We start from the raw sequence: 14,634 nt of genomic DNA, 5'->3' as shown, positions 1-14,634 counted from the left end.
GTGTCTTTTTGTGAAAAGGCAAAAAAAAGAAACCAAACCATGGTGATTGTTTCCCTCATAGCTCGCCAACTGGCTTTGAAAGCCAATTTTAAAGTATAGCCGTGGCTTTTTCCTTATTTGGATTCCCAACGCCGTCTTAGATTGGAAAAGACCCTCCTGGGATGCCGAAGGTCCTTTGCCATAGGTTCACCCATGTGGAATCCTTACGCCATCTCCGGTCCACATTTCGAGTGAGAAGAACCTGAGCTCCCCAAGGAGCTGGAAGGACGTTTTCAGGCCACTGTTGGCAGGCAGGATCTTCGCATTCTCTCCAAAGCCGGTAGTCTGGCCATTGCATTCCGCCGGGATGTGTTGTCAGTCGCTGGTTTCAGTCCCACCTGACCGCCGCCTCGTTTTGGGGGCGAACATTGGAGTGACTGCCATTTCCGTTTCCCACCTCGTTTTACAGATGAGGCAAAACATTATAAAATGACCTGGCCAGGGCCACCCAGCTAGCAAGAGTCTGAGGCCAGATAGGAACTCCAAGAGGAGTCTCCTCGACTCTGGGACAGGTACGCTGCCCCGCTTTTAAGGATGCCTTCCGCTCTCCCGCTCTAGCGCCTTCCAGTCCCTCCTGCTTCCTTCGCGCGTTCTTCGTTGCGGCCACGAGGGGGCGCCGTTCCCTTAGTTATCCTGGAAGCCCGTGCTGCCGCTGCCGCTGCCGCTGCTGCTCCTGCTCCTGGGAGCTCTACCACCTTGGGGCATCCCACTGTCTTAGTACGCTTTAAGACCATTCCTAAAGCTGTGTGGAAACCAGAATCTGCAGTCTCCGTGGAACCTTTGGTTAATGGAGAGGTGGACAGAGCAGGCTCATGAAAGTCTCAGCCCCAATGATCCCCTGTAAATACTGCCTCTATCGGCTGTTCTTCCTGCGAGGTGTTGGACCTGCCGAGAACCCCCTTTCACAGAACAGGCGCGTAGACTTTTATATAAAGGGATGATCTACATTCTGGCTTATCTGCCTCTAGAAGAGAGAGTCATGGTGACAGTGTAGACCGTCTTCCCGGCCGTTTGTCAAACTTGCTTTTATTGCCTTGCATTTAAATAACCTTAGGACAAGGCAGAAGGGCAGGGGGTCACATTTAGGAAGTATCTGAGGCCAGCTTTAAAGCCAGGACTCCTATCTCCGAGCCACCCAGCTGCCCCCAAGTCACTTTAAAATAGGGGGAAAAAGGGGAGGAATGAGAGAAGAAGAAATGATTCTTATTCATTCAACAGAATCTTCCACAACCTTTTAATCCAGGAATTTAAGTAAGCACGGTTGATAATTATTTTTTTTGGCTACATTTTCTGTAAATCCTTTTCACTTAATTTACATGGAGATTTACTATTATTTCTTGGATTAATCTATTAAAAACAGCTAGCTTGTATATTACAGACATTGTTTAAATATTCCTCACAGTGTCATACAGAAAGGAAAACTAATTTGTTTTAAAGGAAATAGACAATAGATGATAATAAAATTCATCCAGGGGCCAATTACATCCTCCAAATGATCAAGTTTTAGAAATCGATTATGCTTCATAAATAGCAGCACAACAGATCCCTTAACCAAGGTCAGGCTTTTTATCATCATATGATGGCTTCATAAAATCCTGAATAAAGCTGAAAAACTTTTTGTCAACTTAGATTGTAGGAAATATAAATGGCACTTTGCCAATTAACTGGCTTTTCTTTTCACTTTCACAGGGTCTGAAATTAGAATCTGTTATCTATTATTATCTGAATAAATTTGCTTTTTTTGTGCCATTTAAAGAAGGATAGAAGTACATAAAGCACCTCTGTTCAGATTTTGAGAATTGACTGTAAGCAGTATGTTTTCTAATGCACTTTTCATTTGGCTTAAAAAAAAAGCCCTTACCTCCATCTTAGAATCAATACTGAGTTTCATTTCTAAGGCATAAGAGCAATAAAAGCTAGGCAATGGGGGTTAAGTGACTTGTCCAGGGTCATACAAGGCAAATTGAATCCAGGCCCTCCCATCTCTAGGTCTGGCTCTCTTATAACTCCCCCACACTTCGCTTATTCCCACCCCATTGGGCCTTTTTTCCCCTACATATTTTGAAAGTGCACCTTTAACTTTGTTAAAATTGAATATAGCCATTGAGTAATCAATGAGTAAGCCAGTAAGTAAATTGAGATAGAGGTTACTTATCCACAAGAATCCTAAAATCTCTAAAGTCTCTCTCTCTATATATATTTTGTTGTTGTTGTTGTTGTTGGTCCCTTTACAAGTATTTCCCGAGTCCTTGCTATGTGCCAAACTCTGCTGAGCAGAGTTCTCCAGCAATTACAACCTGGAAATCCTGGCTTTTTCTGTAATTTCAGGTGAAAACACAAAACAGGTGCTAGCCAAAGGGTGTGTGCAAAGTTCTGTCCTGAGAGAGAGTTACTAAAAGGAAAGGACCCTGCCCACCTAGAGCTAGACCATTTAGCAGATGGAATGTGCCTTCTTCCCAAACAATGGCCAAAGCTCTTTAAATGTCATCCAACCCACCATCTTTAGGATGTTTGGGGTTTTTCAAAACATTCAAAACTGGAATCTGGGCAGCCTCAGAATTTTATAAGTGGAAGAATGCAAAGAGCAGGATAGTCCAGTTCTAGCTTGAATTATAATGGGATCCACCTGTAAAAACTATTGTGTTATGTATGGTCCTATTCATTGCCCATAACAGAGTGACTGAAACACATGACATCGGAGATAATTGCATCATTTACAAGTCAGTAATGTAAGGGGAGGTCTGGGAGAAGAATTTGCCCAGACAAAAACGAATTTGGACAGCAGGATAAATGTAAAGATGTTTCTCAGTGCCTAGTACTGTGTAAGTGCAATAAGTGCTTATTAACTTGATTTTTCTCAATTAGCCAAGAACAACACACACAGTCAAAAGGTTGGACCAATTAGTGGATTCCTTTAAAAACCAACTAACTTCCCACTTGTCTTGGCAAGGAGAGAGAGAGGGGAATAATTTGCCATGTTAGGTGGGGGGATTTCATTTAAAAACATAAGGGGTGATTCCCTCTTTAGGGATAATTCCTCTCGGGACCTGGCATTTCAAGAGGACAGCTGCTTCCAAACCCTTGGCATCCCTTGGCATCCCGGATACAGGCTAACCATGAGAGCCAGATTTCTATCGTAGGTTCCTGTGCTGCTTTCAGGTTTACAGACCTCTCTGCTCACAAAACTGGAAAGGTCCCAGCTCCTAAGTACCCCTCCTTTCTTTATCTGCACTCACATCTCTAAAAGTGGTGATTGATGGGAAATCTTATCTTCAACCTCTTTGGGAGCAATTTCCATAGGAGTTGCTATTGGGAGATTGGAAAGTGCCAGTTGGACCATAGAAAAAAAGGGAAAGGCCACATTTTCTGTTTTCAAGAAAAGAAAAAAGCTGGTAGTCTAGCTCTTAGAAGACCATCATCTTCCAACCGTACCAAAGAAGCTGGTGTTTACAAACAAGATTCGTCTCTACCCCTTAGTATCCAAACTCAGATGAAAAGGGCTGGGAAAGGCACTGGAGGTCACCATTCTGGAATGTTTAGTGGATGGGAACCCAATGAAAAGCCAGCTTTATTTTGGTATCCCACTCAGTGCCTAGCACGGAGCTCCTCTGCACTTAGAGAAGTGGAAGGAGTGCAAGGAAGTACAGCCGGGACAGTTTGCTCATATGCCCACCCAGCCCATCTGGAAGCTGGTTTGGCAAACATCAGTTCTCCTCCATTCAAATGGGGCCAGTGGTTTCCCATGCGAAGGTGCGTCTGTGCCTAGGCACCAACGTGTTTCTTAGAAGCTGGGTGTGGGCAATTTCAGAGTAATCCGAAGAGCCTGTGTGGCTGTTGGCAAGCAAGATTGCCAGGCGGGCTCCGGGCTCTTCCAGCCTCGTTTTCCTCAGTTACCCTTCCAGGACCATGAACCCAGAAGGGCTGAGAGGTGTGATTGTGTGTGAACTCCACAGGGATCCCCCACTATGCGCAATCTATTTTTTTTTTTTTTTGGAGAGGGGAGGTAGAGGTTCCAAGAAGGGTTAGGTTTGGGGTGGGGCTGCAGTGGAAGTGTGATTGAGTGGGCACAGTGGTGGCAGCCCTTACCACCTGCGTGCTTTCCCTTGTTTTCCATCTTTGTTGGTGGGGTTCCTTGGAAGAGGACTTGTTTCTGTGGGCCACAGCGAAGAAAGTGGCAGGATTTCCCCCATTAGCACCACTCACTTTTCTCCATTTTGAGAGGCATGGGAAGGGGGGGGGGGGGGGTTAGTGTTAGAGCTGGGTTTGAGTGCCCTCGCAGGGGTGGAATCCCCAGGCCCCCACTTTTTTTGGGGAGGAGAGGTTTCAGGGAGAAGAGGTTTGGTTCCTGAGGGCGGAAGTGGAGCGTGATCTCCTTGGCAGGAACCCTTCCTCCTACCCCCCTACGATTTCAGCCTCCACTTTTTTCAATTTTTTTTTTGGTGGTGGTGGTGGTGGTGGTGGTGGTGTGTGTGTGTGTGTGTGAGAGAGAGAGAGAGAGAGAGAGAGAGAGACAGAGAGAGACAGAGACAGAGAGAGAGACAGAGACAGAGACAGAGAGAAAAGGAAAGGAAGTTGGTAGGGGAGATTCTAGGATAAGAACTGGTGCTTTAAGTACGACCCCAGTGGCAGGATCTCCCACCACTCCCAACCTTTCCCCCTTTCCCCACATTTTTTGGGAGAAGGCAGGGAAGGGGTTCCTAGAAGATCTTGGGAGAAGCTAGGATTTCTGCTCCTTCGGCATTGTCTCTAACCTCGAAATGGGCACGACTTTAGGCCAGCTGGGCACGTTGCCCTGTTTCTCCTGGGCACGGGGCGCTCCTATACCATCTTTTCCCCGTCTCTCCCCTAGGAGTGAGGGGAGAGGAAAGAGGGGAGGGCGCGGGCGGGGGTTGGAAGGGAGCCAAGTTCACCGACAGCAGCCAGCGTTGTCTGGAGAGCGAGCGGGGCAGTCCGTTCGTCAGTCGGGCTGGCTGACTGGGGCCAGGGGGCGGGTGGGTGCGCGCGGAGCCGCCTTTTCCGCTGGGTGTCACTCTGGGGCGGGAGGGATGGCCCATTCAAAAGCACAGGGAGGGGGCAGCGCCACTCGTCTCCAGTGAGCGGCTAGCTAGGAAGGGAGGGCAGGCAGCAGCAGCAGCGGCAGCGGCAGCAGCAGCAGCAGCAGCAGCAGCAGCAGCAGCAGCAGCAGCAGCAGCAGCAGCAGCAGCAGCAGCAGCAGCGGGCAGGAGTCGAGCCCAGACAGGACCCCAGGACGCAGCTCCCCGGCGCCCGAGCCGCCCTGCCCTGCATCCTCCTGCTCAGCCTCCTCTACCCTTTCCGCTTGGGCGGCCGCGGGAGCCGCTGGGGGGAGGACGGCGCCCGCCTGCTGCTGCTGCCCCCGGCGCCGGCGGCTGCAAGGCGAGGAGGACGGGGAGGCCAAGGAGCAGGAGAGGCGGCCCGGAGGAGCAGGGGCGGCGGAGGCGGCGGCCACCCCTATGCCGAGAGGATGCTGGAGAGCGGCGGCTGCAAAGCGCTGAAGGAGGGGGTGCTGGAGAAGCGCAGCGACGGGCTGCTGCAGCTGTGGAAGAAGAAATGCTGCATCCTCACCGAGGAAGGGCTGCTGCTCATCCCCCCCAAGCAGCAGCAGCACCAGCAGCAGCAGCACCAGCAGCAGCAGCAGCAGCAGGCGGCGGCGGCCGAGCAGCCCCAACCCAGTCCCCCAGCCGCAGCAGTCGCTGGCCTCGAGCCGCCCGCCAAGCTCAAGGAGCTGCATTTCTCCAACATGAAGACGGTCGACTGTGTGGAACGCAAGGGCAAGTACATGTACTTCACCGTGGTCATGGCCGAGGGGAAAGAGATCGACTTTCGTTGCCCTCAGGACCAGGGCTGGAACGCCGAGATCACACTGCAGATGGTGCAGTACAAGAACCGCCAGGCGATCCTGGCCGTGAAGTCCACCCGGCAGAAACAGCAGCACTTGGTCCAGCAGCAGCAGCAGCAGCAGCAGCAGCACCCCCCACGGGACCCGCACCCGCAGCCCCCGCAGCAGCCGCCGCCACCTCAGCAGCCCTGCCACCGCCTTCTCCGCAGCACCTCCAACTCCGCCTGAGAGGGTAGAGGGCACTTCCCCCTTACTCGGAGTCCGACCAGGTAAGGGAGGGAGAGGGGCTCTGGCTCTGGCCGGGGAGAACGGGATGCCCGCGGCTCCCCAGGCCGGACAGTGATTGCGGAAGGAGGAGTGGGGGCCGAGGGTGGGTGGGCAACGGGGACAGAAGAGAAAGCCAAGTTTCTGGAGTGGAGGCACTGGGGACGGGCAGGGTCTCTCCGTGTCCCGGACACGCTCAGACCAGACAAGTCTGTTCACCCCGCATCTTCTACTTTTGTGTGAGGAAGGCCGGGTGCTTGGCGCTGGGGATGCAGCCAGAAACCGTACAGATTGCGCTCTAGAAAGCAGAGAGGCGGCAGGCGGAGGGAGACTTGAGTGCAGGGCAGAAGGGATTCGCAGCGAGTCTGGGCCGGCTGGCACGGAGCGGGGGCTTGGGGGACCATTGTCCGAGAACGTGCGCCTCGTTGGGTGAAGAAGAACGGGGCGCTGGGAGCCTTTAGAGCCCTCACAGCCATTCAATGTCACTCGTTACTTTCCAGGTTGAACTAAAGAACTCTTGGGCAAGACTGAAAGCTCCCGTTTCGGTTGATCGGGAACCTCAAAGAAACAAGTCCTCCGGACCCCAACCAGGCTTAAGTATCTTGGACGTCACCTCTGCGGTAACCTGTGACTCGCCCCATCCCAATTAGTTTTCTGCACGGGCCTCCTCATGATGCAGGGAAGAATTTCGAGTCCTGAAGACTTCGACTATTATTTATGAACCTTGGAGAGGCTCTTCTGGAATGGCTGCACTTCTAGGAGAGATGATGTACTGTGATTTTATTTTATGTATTTTAATTTGCAATTATTTATTAGTTTTTTAAATGCTTGTTCTCAGACATTTCTGAATGTAGGCCACTTTCCAGAAATGAACCATTTTGTCAAATTCCATTTGCTAATAATAATCAGTCCCCACCCTTGGAGAAGTGGGAAGGTGGAGGCAAAGGGAACAGGAAGAGACATTGAGAATCCATTTATTTATTTCAAGGAGACTTTACTAAGGATACTGTTTGTTATGACCGATGGATGGTTTGTCATGCCAAGTCCACCACTTTGATGTTTTAAGTTTTTTATTTGGTTTCCCCCTAGAGCTCTATTTTGGGTAGAAATTCATTAAAAGCAATTAAGTGTTAAGGATTGTGTATGAGAATCTAATATTCTAAATGCAACTTCCCAAAGAGGGGGACAAAAAGACATTGAAACTTGGTTTCCAAATATCTATTAAAAATGGGGGGGGGATAGTTAGGTGGCCCAGTGAATAGCGATGGAAGGTCCTAGCTTCAAATTTGGTTTTAGGCGCTTCCTAGCTGTGTGACCCTGAGCAAGTCACTTAACCCAGTTACCTAGCCCTTACTGCTCTATTGCCTTGGTACTAATACACAGTATTGATTCCAAGATGGAAGGTAAGGGTTAAAAAAAATACCCAGCTGTTTTAAAGAATTAGATTTCTCTTTTAACTTTATGGGCCAGGAACAAAATGTCATTTTGTGAAAAACTTTGGCCATCCTCTAAAAAATAAAATAGACCTAAGAAGAAGTCTTTTAGATTGTGGCTTCTTTGTGTATTAACTTAAAAAAATATCTGCTTAATTAAATTATTTCCAAATGGGAACAGGAAAGAGAACATTTACACTTTGGTCCAATTTTTTGCCCCATCTGATTCTGCTTTTCCTAAGGCTCTATTGTATGACTTTAATTTCATTTTCTGACCCTCTTTGCAATGATTTTGAAGAATTCCTCCATCTAAAGTGAGGTTGTAAATACTTGAAAGGGTTCAAACATCCATAACTTTTAGTTTTTGTAGTGAAAATGCATTGCTCAGAGAAATCCATAACTTTTTGCTTTGAAGAACTGCCAGAAGGGAAAAGGTATGGGAAGTATGATTTGTTCATATACCCATAACAAAACCCTGAAATTTAGGGGAAAAAAGTAAAGGACTCATGATTGGGGGAGATGGCGGCGGGGGGCGGGGGGGGGAGTGAGAGAGATAGAATGAGGAGGGGAACACAGAGAGAGCAGAGAGAATGAGAGAAAGAGGGTGAAAGAGAGAATGAGCTTGAGAGAGAGAAAGTACAGTATTTCCTAAAAGGTAGAAAAAATACTTTTTAAGCCTTTAAATGTTACTAATACTCTTTGGGCTACAGAACTATCAGTTTTCAATTCTTCAGCCCTAGGTCTTCTTTTCATCATCATTCTAGTGGGCATTTGGCTAATTTGTAAGATATAATCAAAAGAGACAGAACTAATTCCTTCCCCCCCCAACCCTTGTAGTAGCTTTAAGGTCTAATCACTTAAAAACAAACAAACAAACCCTTACCTTCTGTCTTAGAATAGATCAGTATTGGGTCCAAGACACAAGAGCAGTAAGGGCTAGGCAATCCGGGATAAGTGACTTGTTCAGAGTCGCACTGCTAGGAAGTATCTGAGGTCAAATTTGAACCCAGGACTTCTTGTCTCCAGACCTGGCACTCTATCCACTGAGCCACCTAGTTGCCCCTAGGTCTAATAACTTTTGAGGGGTAAAACTTAAACTGATAAAAGGTTTAGAGTTTGAACATCTCTTAAATAAATAAGAAAACCCCAACAACCCCCAAATCAATCTGAAAACTATTATCAGGACATTAACCTGTATCTCTTTGATTATGACTGGAAACTATATTGTAGATTGCAGCTTGAGTCAGAGCTGAAAGATTTACCTTAATCCAGATTTAACCAAATCGACTGGAACAACTGCTTTAGAAAGTCAATTTGTTGTTATTCCTTGTGGAAGAAAAGTCAGCTTTCCTACTTTTTAGCAGGGCCTGCCCCAGAGTCGTCAGGTCTTAGCCTCCCTGCTAACCCATCAGTTTTTCAAATAAATTGGTTTATGGTTTCAGAATCATCACTTTGAAAAGGCCCTTGAGGGCCATTTTGTCTGGTTTCCTTTCTCATGTAGGGAACTACTTAATAATATACCTGAAAGATTTTCCGTCCATTGCTTGAGCCCTTAAAATGACAGGGAACTCACTATTTATCACAGCAGCTCATTTACTTTTTTGGTTGCGCTAATTCATATGCTATGGGTAAGCTTTGTACTAGATAGCTAAGATGAATGTGTTTTTTTAAAAAATGCATATAAATCCCTTTTGTTTAAATAAAGGGTAAATTGTTCCTCTAACAGGAAAACTTCCCCCACCACTTTTGATGTCCTTTCTCTGTATCCTAGCTTCAGAATTGGAAAAGACCTTCAAGGTCATTGACTATAACTCCCTCCATATACAGATGAGAAAACAGAGGCCCAGAGAGGTTAAGTAATTTGTCCAGATCACACAGGTAATGTCTGAGGCAGGATTTGAACCCTGTATCTTCTGGACCACTCACCTGGCACCATGCTCCTTGGTGCTTAATCATGGTTCCTGTACCAGTTTGCTCTTGATGGGAGTCACCAGTCCAATGAGTACCTCATTCCCCAACCAGTGAGCATGCTGGCTGTTTTCTGTACATTAGCAGTGAGTGGTGAGTTATTGGGGTCCTCTGGATCTTTTCGAAGGATCCTAGATTGTGGGATTTAAGAATTGGGGCTTTAGAGGTCATCTAGTCAAACCCAGTTATAACGAACCCCCATGAACCACTCCCATGCAGTGGGAGAAGTGGGAAAGCTAATGACCTGTATGTACTGTTTGTTCAAATAAGTGAGACGATGATAGACTGTATTGACATAGGCCTTTCTGTTTGCCCAATGATTCCCCATTCATTATCTCACTTGAACTTCTTCAGCTGGTTAAGTTGATAGTGTGTCCCCTTTCCCATTTTACAACCAAGGAAATGGAGACTCTGAGAGATGGTCAGTTGTCCAAGCTCTCAGTAGAGCTGAGACTCCTTTCCAGGTCTTCTGGTTCAGGTACAGTGTTTCCACCACATGGCATTGCCCTGACTTATAGCCCATCATCTCTTGGAAGTTGATGGCTACCCAGGTGCAGCATGGCACATTAGAAAGAGCCCTGACTTTGGAGCCAGGAGATCTGGATTTTCTTCTTGGCTCTTTCAGGGGCCACCAAGGATACCTGGAACAAATCACTTATCTTCAGCTTCAGCTTCCGCAATTGTAAAACGAGATTAAACTAAATGACTTCTCCTGTCCTTTCCAAATCTAGCCAATGACTGGAAATTTTGTTTCAGAGAAAAGCACCATCCCTCCTTTGAAAAGGAGATAGCTTGGCTTAAAACAGCCTTTTTTCATTGGAAATATTGAGAGAAAAGTTTCCCGTTTTTTAAAAAAGGAGATAGTTTGCTTTAAAAAATTCTTTTTCACTGGAAATTTTGTTTAAAAGTCTCCTTTCCTTTTTAAAAAGAGATAGACATCCTGAAGATTATTTTTATTGTTTGGATTAATACATTGGCTAGGCAGGCAATGCAAAGAATCTGCTGAAAGCACAATGCAACAGTTTCCTTCCAAGATCACTTCTCTCTGAGGCTCCATCCATATGCTTGCTTATAAAATGAAGATAATAATAATAAAAATGCCTGTATCAGCTTCGAAAGGGCTTCTGAGGACCAGGAAAATAGTCAGTCTCTTAGAGAAAGGTAAAGATAATCAAGGAAGGAGAGCACGAGCTGAAAAATCCACTTCTTAGACCAGTGAGAAATTATGAGCATTCAGAAAGTGAAAGAAAGGAAAAATCCCATCTGGAAGCAACTTGTGTATCTTGACTTTTGGTCCCAGAGTGCTCTGTACCTGGTCAGGGCTCAAATATTTGTTGAACAAACACGAGCTGCTACCCAGAACCCCAGAAACATTTGAGCATGTTGTCTTCCCAGACTTTTCCACTATCCAGTGTCTAAGGTCACCGTGGATGGACAACACGTCAACGCTTGACGCTGCTCTCCTTACAGAGGTTCAAGCATCACAGCTCTGCTGTTGGCCTGTTTATAGTCATAAGGAACCTTAGCAAAAGGTGGAATTATTTGACTGGCCTGTCATTGTTGAATCGGATGGCTCTGAGGCTTGAGTTCCATATAATAAATAGTATTAGTATTATTTTTAACAATAAACAACTTTTAAGAAGTTCTGGGAAAATGCAGTATCAGGAAGCCTCCACCACAAACTCTGAAATGCCAGATCTTGACTCTCTCCATTTGTCTGGACTCCAACTTGACTGAGCAATAAATAAGGGGTAGAATGCGATGTGTGAGAAGCCCTGATCCTGCACTCAGCACGATGCATGGCACATAGAGTATGCTCTTAATAACTAATCGTTCATTTCCTGCTTTGGAATTCATAACTGACACCAAACACGCCACATCTTCCTTAAAAGATTTAAAACTATTCTTGGACAGTTAAACAGTTGCTGTGAACTCAGTATTATCAAAGGCACTCTTTATTTTCTTTCTCTCCTTATGGTTTCTTTACTGGGCAACTCATTTCTATTTTTTATTTTAAAACCTTATTTTCTGACCTAATAACAACTGTAAGACAGAAAGAACAGGGCTAGGCAAATGGGGTTAAGTGACTTGGCCAGGGTCACACAGCTAGGAAGTGTCTGAAGCCATTTTTTTTTTAAAGCAGTGTCAAAGAAGGGTCAAGACTTAAATCAGTCTGGAGTGTGGCCTAGCCCTTCAGAAGAGGTCTGCTCACCCAGCTAGTATCAGGAATTGGCCGCTGCTGTTATCACTTCAGTTTATTTCAGGAGCATTCCACTAGTTGTTGTTTTCTCAGTGGTCACACTAAAGCTTTAGTCTCTTGACCAATAAAAATACCCAAAGTGTAATGTCAATTAGCTGCATGACTGTCAAATCTTAAATTAAGTATTTTATGACTTGGTTTTATGATGTTTTCTAGGGGGAATAAAGCTACTTGCTAATTCCAAGTGAGGTACAATGTCACAGTGGTTGAAAATGACTATTATCATTATTTTTTTGGGGGGGGTTTCTTTTCCTCGTAGATAGTTTCCTCAGGCGTCTTTGTTTCTAATTTTTCATCCCTTTGCATTTTTGTTTCTAATTTTTCATCCCTTTGCATTTTTGTTTCTAATTTTTCATCCCTTTGCATTTTTGTTTCTAATTTTTCATCCCTTTGCATTTTTGTTTCTAATTTTTCATCCCTTTGCATTTTTGTTTCTAATTTTTCATCCCTTTGCATTTTTGTTTCTAATTTTTCATCCCTTTGCATTTTTGTTTCTAATTTTTCATCCCTTTGCATTTTTGTTTCTAATTTTTCATCCCTTTGCATTTTTGTTTCTAATTTTTCATCCCTTTGCATTTTTGTTTCTAATTTCTAATCTCTGCAATTTTGTTTCTAATTTCCCCCTCCCCACTGGCTTCATCATCCTTCCCCCCCCCCCACCCCAACAGCTTCCAGAATTAAATGTTCACCAGTGGTGGCCCCACACCTGACACAAATGGATAGAAAGTAGGGGAATGATCTACTCATTTGTCAGGGAAGTTGCCCAACAGGACCCAGAGTTCAGGATACAATAGTATTTCTCAAAAAAGATTCGGAAAGGCTAACGAGAACCCAGTGATCTTACAACGTCTTTAGAGCAGCGGATAAAAGATGGTGGCCAATGTTTTGAACAGAAAACTCTGATGAAGCAATGTAGGGAAAGAAGCAGGCTTTGGTAATAAGAGGTCTCCTGAGATTTCTTAATGTTGGTGTTCCAGGGATAAGGTGGTCTATAATTCTTTTGCCTGTTGCATTTTTCAGTAATCCTTAAGGTTCATAACTTGAAACTGCCTTTTCATGTGGAAGGTGCCACAATGTACCAAAAGTTTTCTAGCATATCATCCTCGTGAACTGACTAGTGTTAAAATTTGAATGTAAATAAGACATTTCTGAGGGATTTTGGAGAGAGGTGATTTATTTTTCATATTTTTTCAAAATACATTCCATTTCCAATAAAGAACTATCTATTGAAATGACCCGTTGGCTTCTTGGGAGATTTCTTATCCTGCCTGACATGTGCAGTTACGCCATGGATGCTGCCTGGAGGGATGTGTCAGAGAGGTTAGGGGGTCTCCAAAGGGATCAGGCACTTCCCCAATGGGGTGTTTAGCAGAAGAAAAAAGCACATTCTTCTTTAAGGGTTAGGCTTTTGTTTTTTGATCCTTTCTTCTTTCCCATCATTGACATGCTCTGGGATTTCCCAACAGGGGAACTTGCCAAGTCTCCTCGAGGGAATCTGAGTGAGATTTCACAGTGGTGATTTCCTTTGTGTCAGATTTCCCTTGAAGAGGCGTAGATGGAGACCTTGGCCCCTGGCTTTCTCGACACATTCCAGGATTTCATGACACATGGAAGGATGACGATTGGACCCCCAGCCGATGGCCCTTGCAAAGATGGCAGGGCTGGGGGTGATGGTGCTTATAGGAAAGCTGAGGAAAGCCTCTGTCTTCTGGACAGACCAGGGCTTTCGACTTCCCCATCATTGCCGGCATCCAAAAGACTTTTATGTAGGTGAGGGCTAGGTTTTCAAAGGAAAAAGAAATGAAGAGTGAGAAGTAAATTTACTTTAGGACAAGGGCAGTGGAGTAGAGGGGCAAGTGCCTTTGCTCTCAGAGGACCTGGGTTTAAATCCTGCCTCTGTCTCTTACTCCCTGTGTTGCCTTGGGTAAACACTCAACTCCTCTGACTCTAAATTTCCTCATCTATAATTTCCTCCTCACAGCCTCTTTCAGTGCTGTGAGTACCAGAACATTCATCCACATCGACATAGTGCTTTTAAGGTGTGCAATGTGATTTTCATTTATTATTTCATTCACTTGATACTCAGAACAACTCTATGAGGTAGGTATTTTCATTGTTCAGTTGTTTCAGACTCTTTGTTACTTTGGGGTTTTCTTGGCAAAGATATTGGAGGGGTTGGCCATTTCCTTCTCCAGCTCATTTTACAGATCAGGAAACTGAGGCAAACAGGGCCAAGGGACTTGCCCAGGGTCACAAAGCTAAGATATTGGAGTGGTTTGCCATTTCCTTCTCCAGCTTATTTTAGAAACAAGGAAACCGAGGCAAACAGGGTTAAAGGACTTGCCTAGGGTCATAGAGCTAGTGTCTGAGGCCAGATTAGGAGGCTTCTTGGCTTCAGGCTTGGCAGTCTATCCACTGTGCCATAGTTTATGCATATATTGTAGTTGAGGCAACTAAAGCTGAGAGGTATTAAACAACTTGCCCAGGGTCACACAGCTGCCAAGAATCTGAAGCAACATTCACACCCAGGTTTTCCTGATTCCAGCATTTGTCCCCACCCCTTCACATTGCTCCTGAAGATCTGCTGAAATCTCAGCAGCATCCCCGGATCTCTCTGTGAGCTAGTGGCAAATGCTGTTCGAAGAAGGAGCTTTGAGGTAGGGGGCATTGTCACTGTTCATACAAAACTGCTTCTGATATTAGTGGCCCCAAGGGACACATGATGTTCACTGGGGCTTAAGTCTCCCCTTTCCAGATCTCAGCTCTTCAAAAATACCAAGCTTAATTAACAACTGTCCAAGCACAAAGTTGAA

The 14,634-nt window shown here is 45.6% G+C and overlaps 1 protein-coding gene across 1 annotated transcript; it reads left to right on the top strand.

Annotated features, from left to right (window-relative positions):
- The first annotated feature begins 346 nt into the window (after positions 1–346).
- PHLDA1 (pleckstrin homology like domain family A member 1) lies at positions 347–9,040 on the top strand. The gene is made up of 7 exons (XM_056800631.1): positions 347–427; positions 598–834; positions 3,629–3,789; positions 3,848–3,967; positions 4,889–5,030; positions 5,144–6,165; positions 6,661–9,040. Exons 1-6 carry the CDS (start codon positions 347–349, stop codon positions 6,122–6,124), a joined length of 1,722 nt encoding a protein of 573 aa, XP_056656609.1. The 3' UTR covers positions 6,125–6,165; positions 6,661–9,040.
- Positions 9,041–14,634: the final 5,594 nt, after the last annotated feature.

This window comes from Monodelphis domestica, chromosome 5 (genome assembly GCF_027887165.1).
Source record: "Monodelphis domestica isolate mMonDom1 chromosome 5, mMonDom1.pri, whole genome shotgun sequence".
NCBI lineage: Eukaryota > Metazoa > Chordata > Mammalia > Didelphimorphia > Didelphidae > Monodelphis > Monodelphis domestica.
Note: the sequence above shows the minus strand (reverse complement) of the source record. Positions and strands in the feature narration are given on the sequence as shown.

Excerpts from the sequence above, each read along its gene's own strand:
- PHLDA1 (XM_056800631.1), top strand. The coding sequence starts at position 347 with ATGTGTTGTCAGTCGCTGGTTTCAGTCCCACCTGACCGCCGCCTCGTT. Across the intron at positions 835-3,628 it reads AACCTTTGGTTAATGGAGAG|TGCCTAGCACGGAGCTCCTC; the intron begins GTGGACAGAGCA and ends TATCCCACTCAG. Across the intron at positions 3,790-3,847 it reads CAGTGGTTTCCCATGCGAAG|AGTAATCCGAAGAGCCTGTG; the intron begins GTGCGTCTGTGC and ends GGGCAATTTCAG.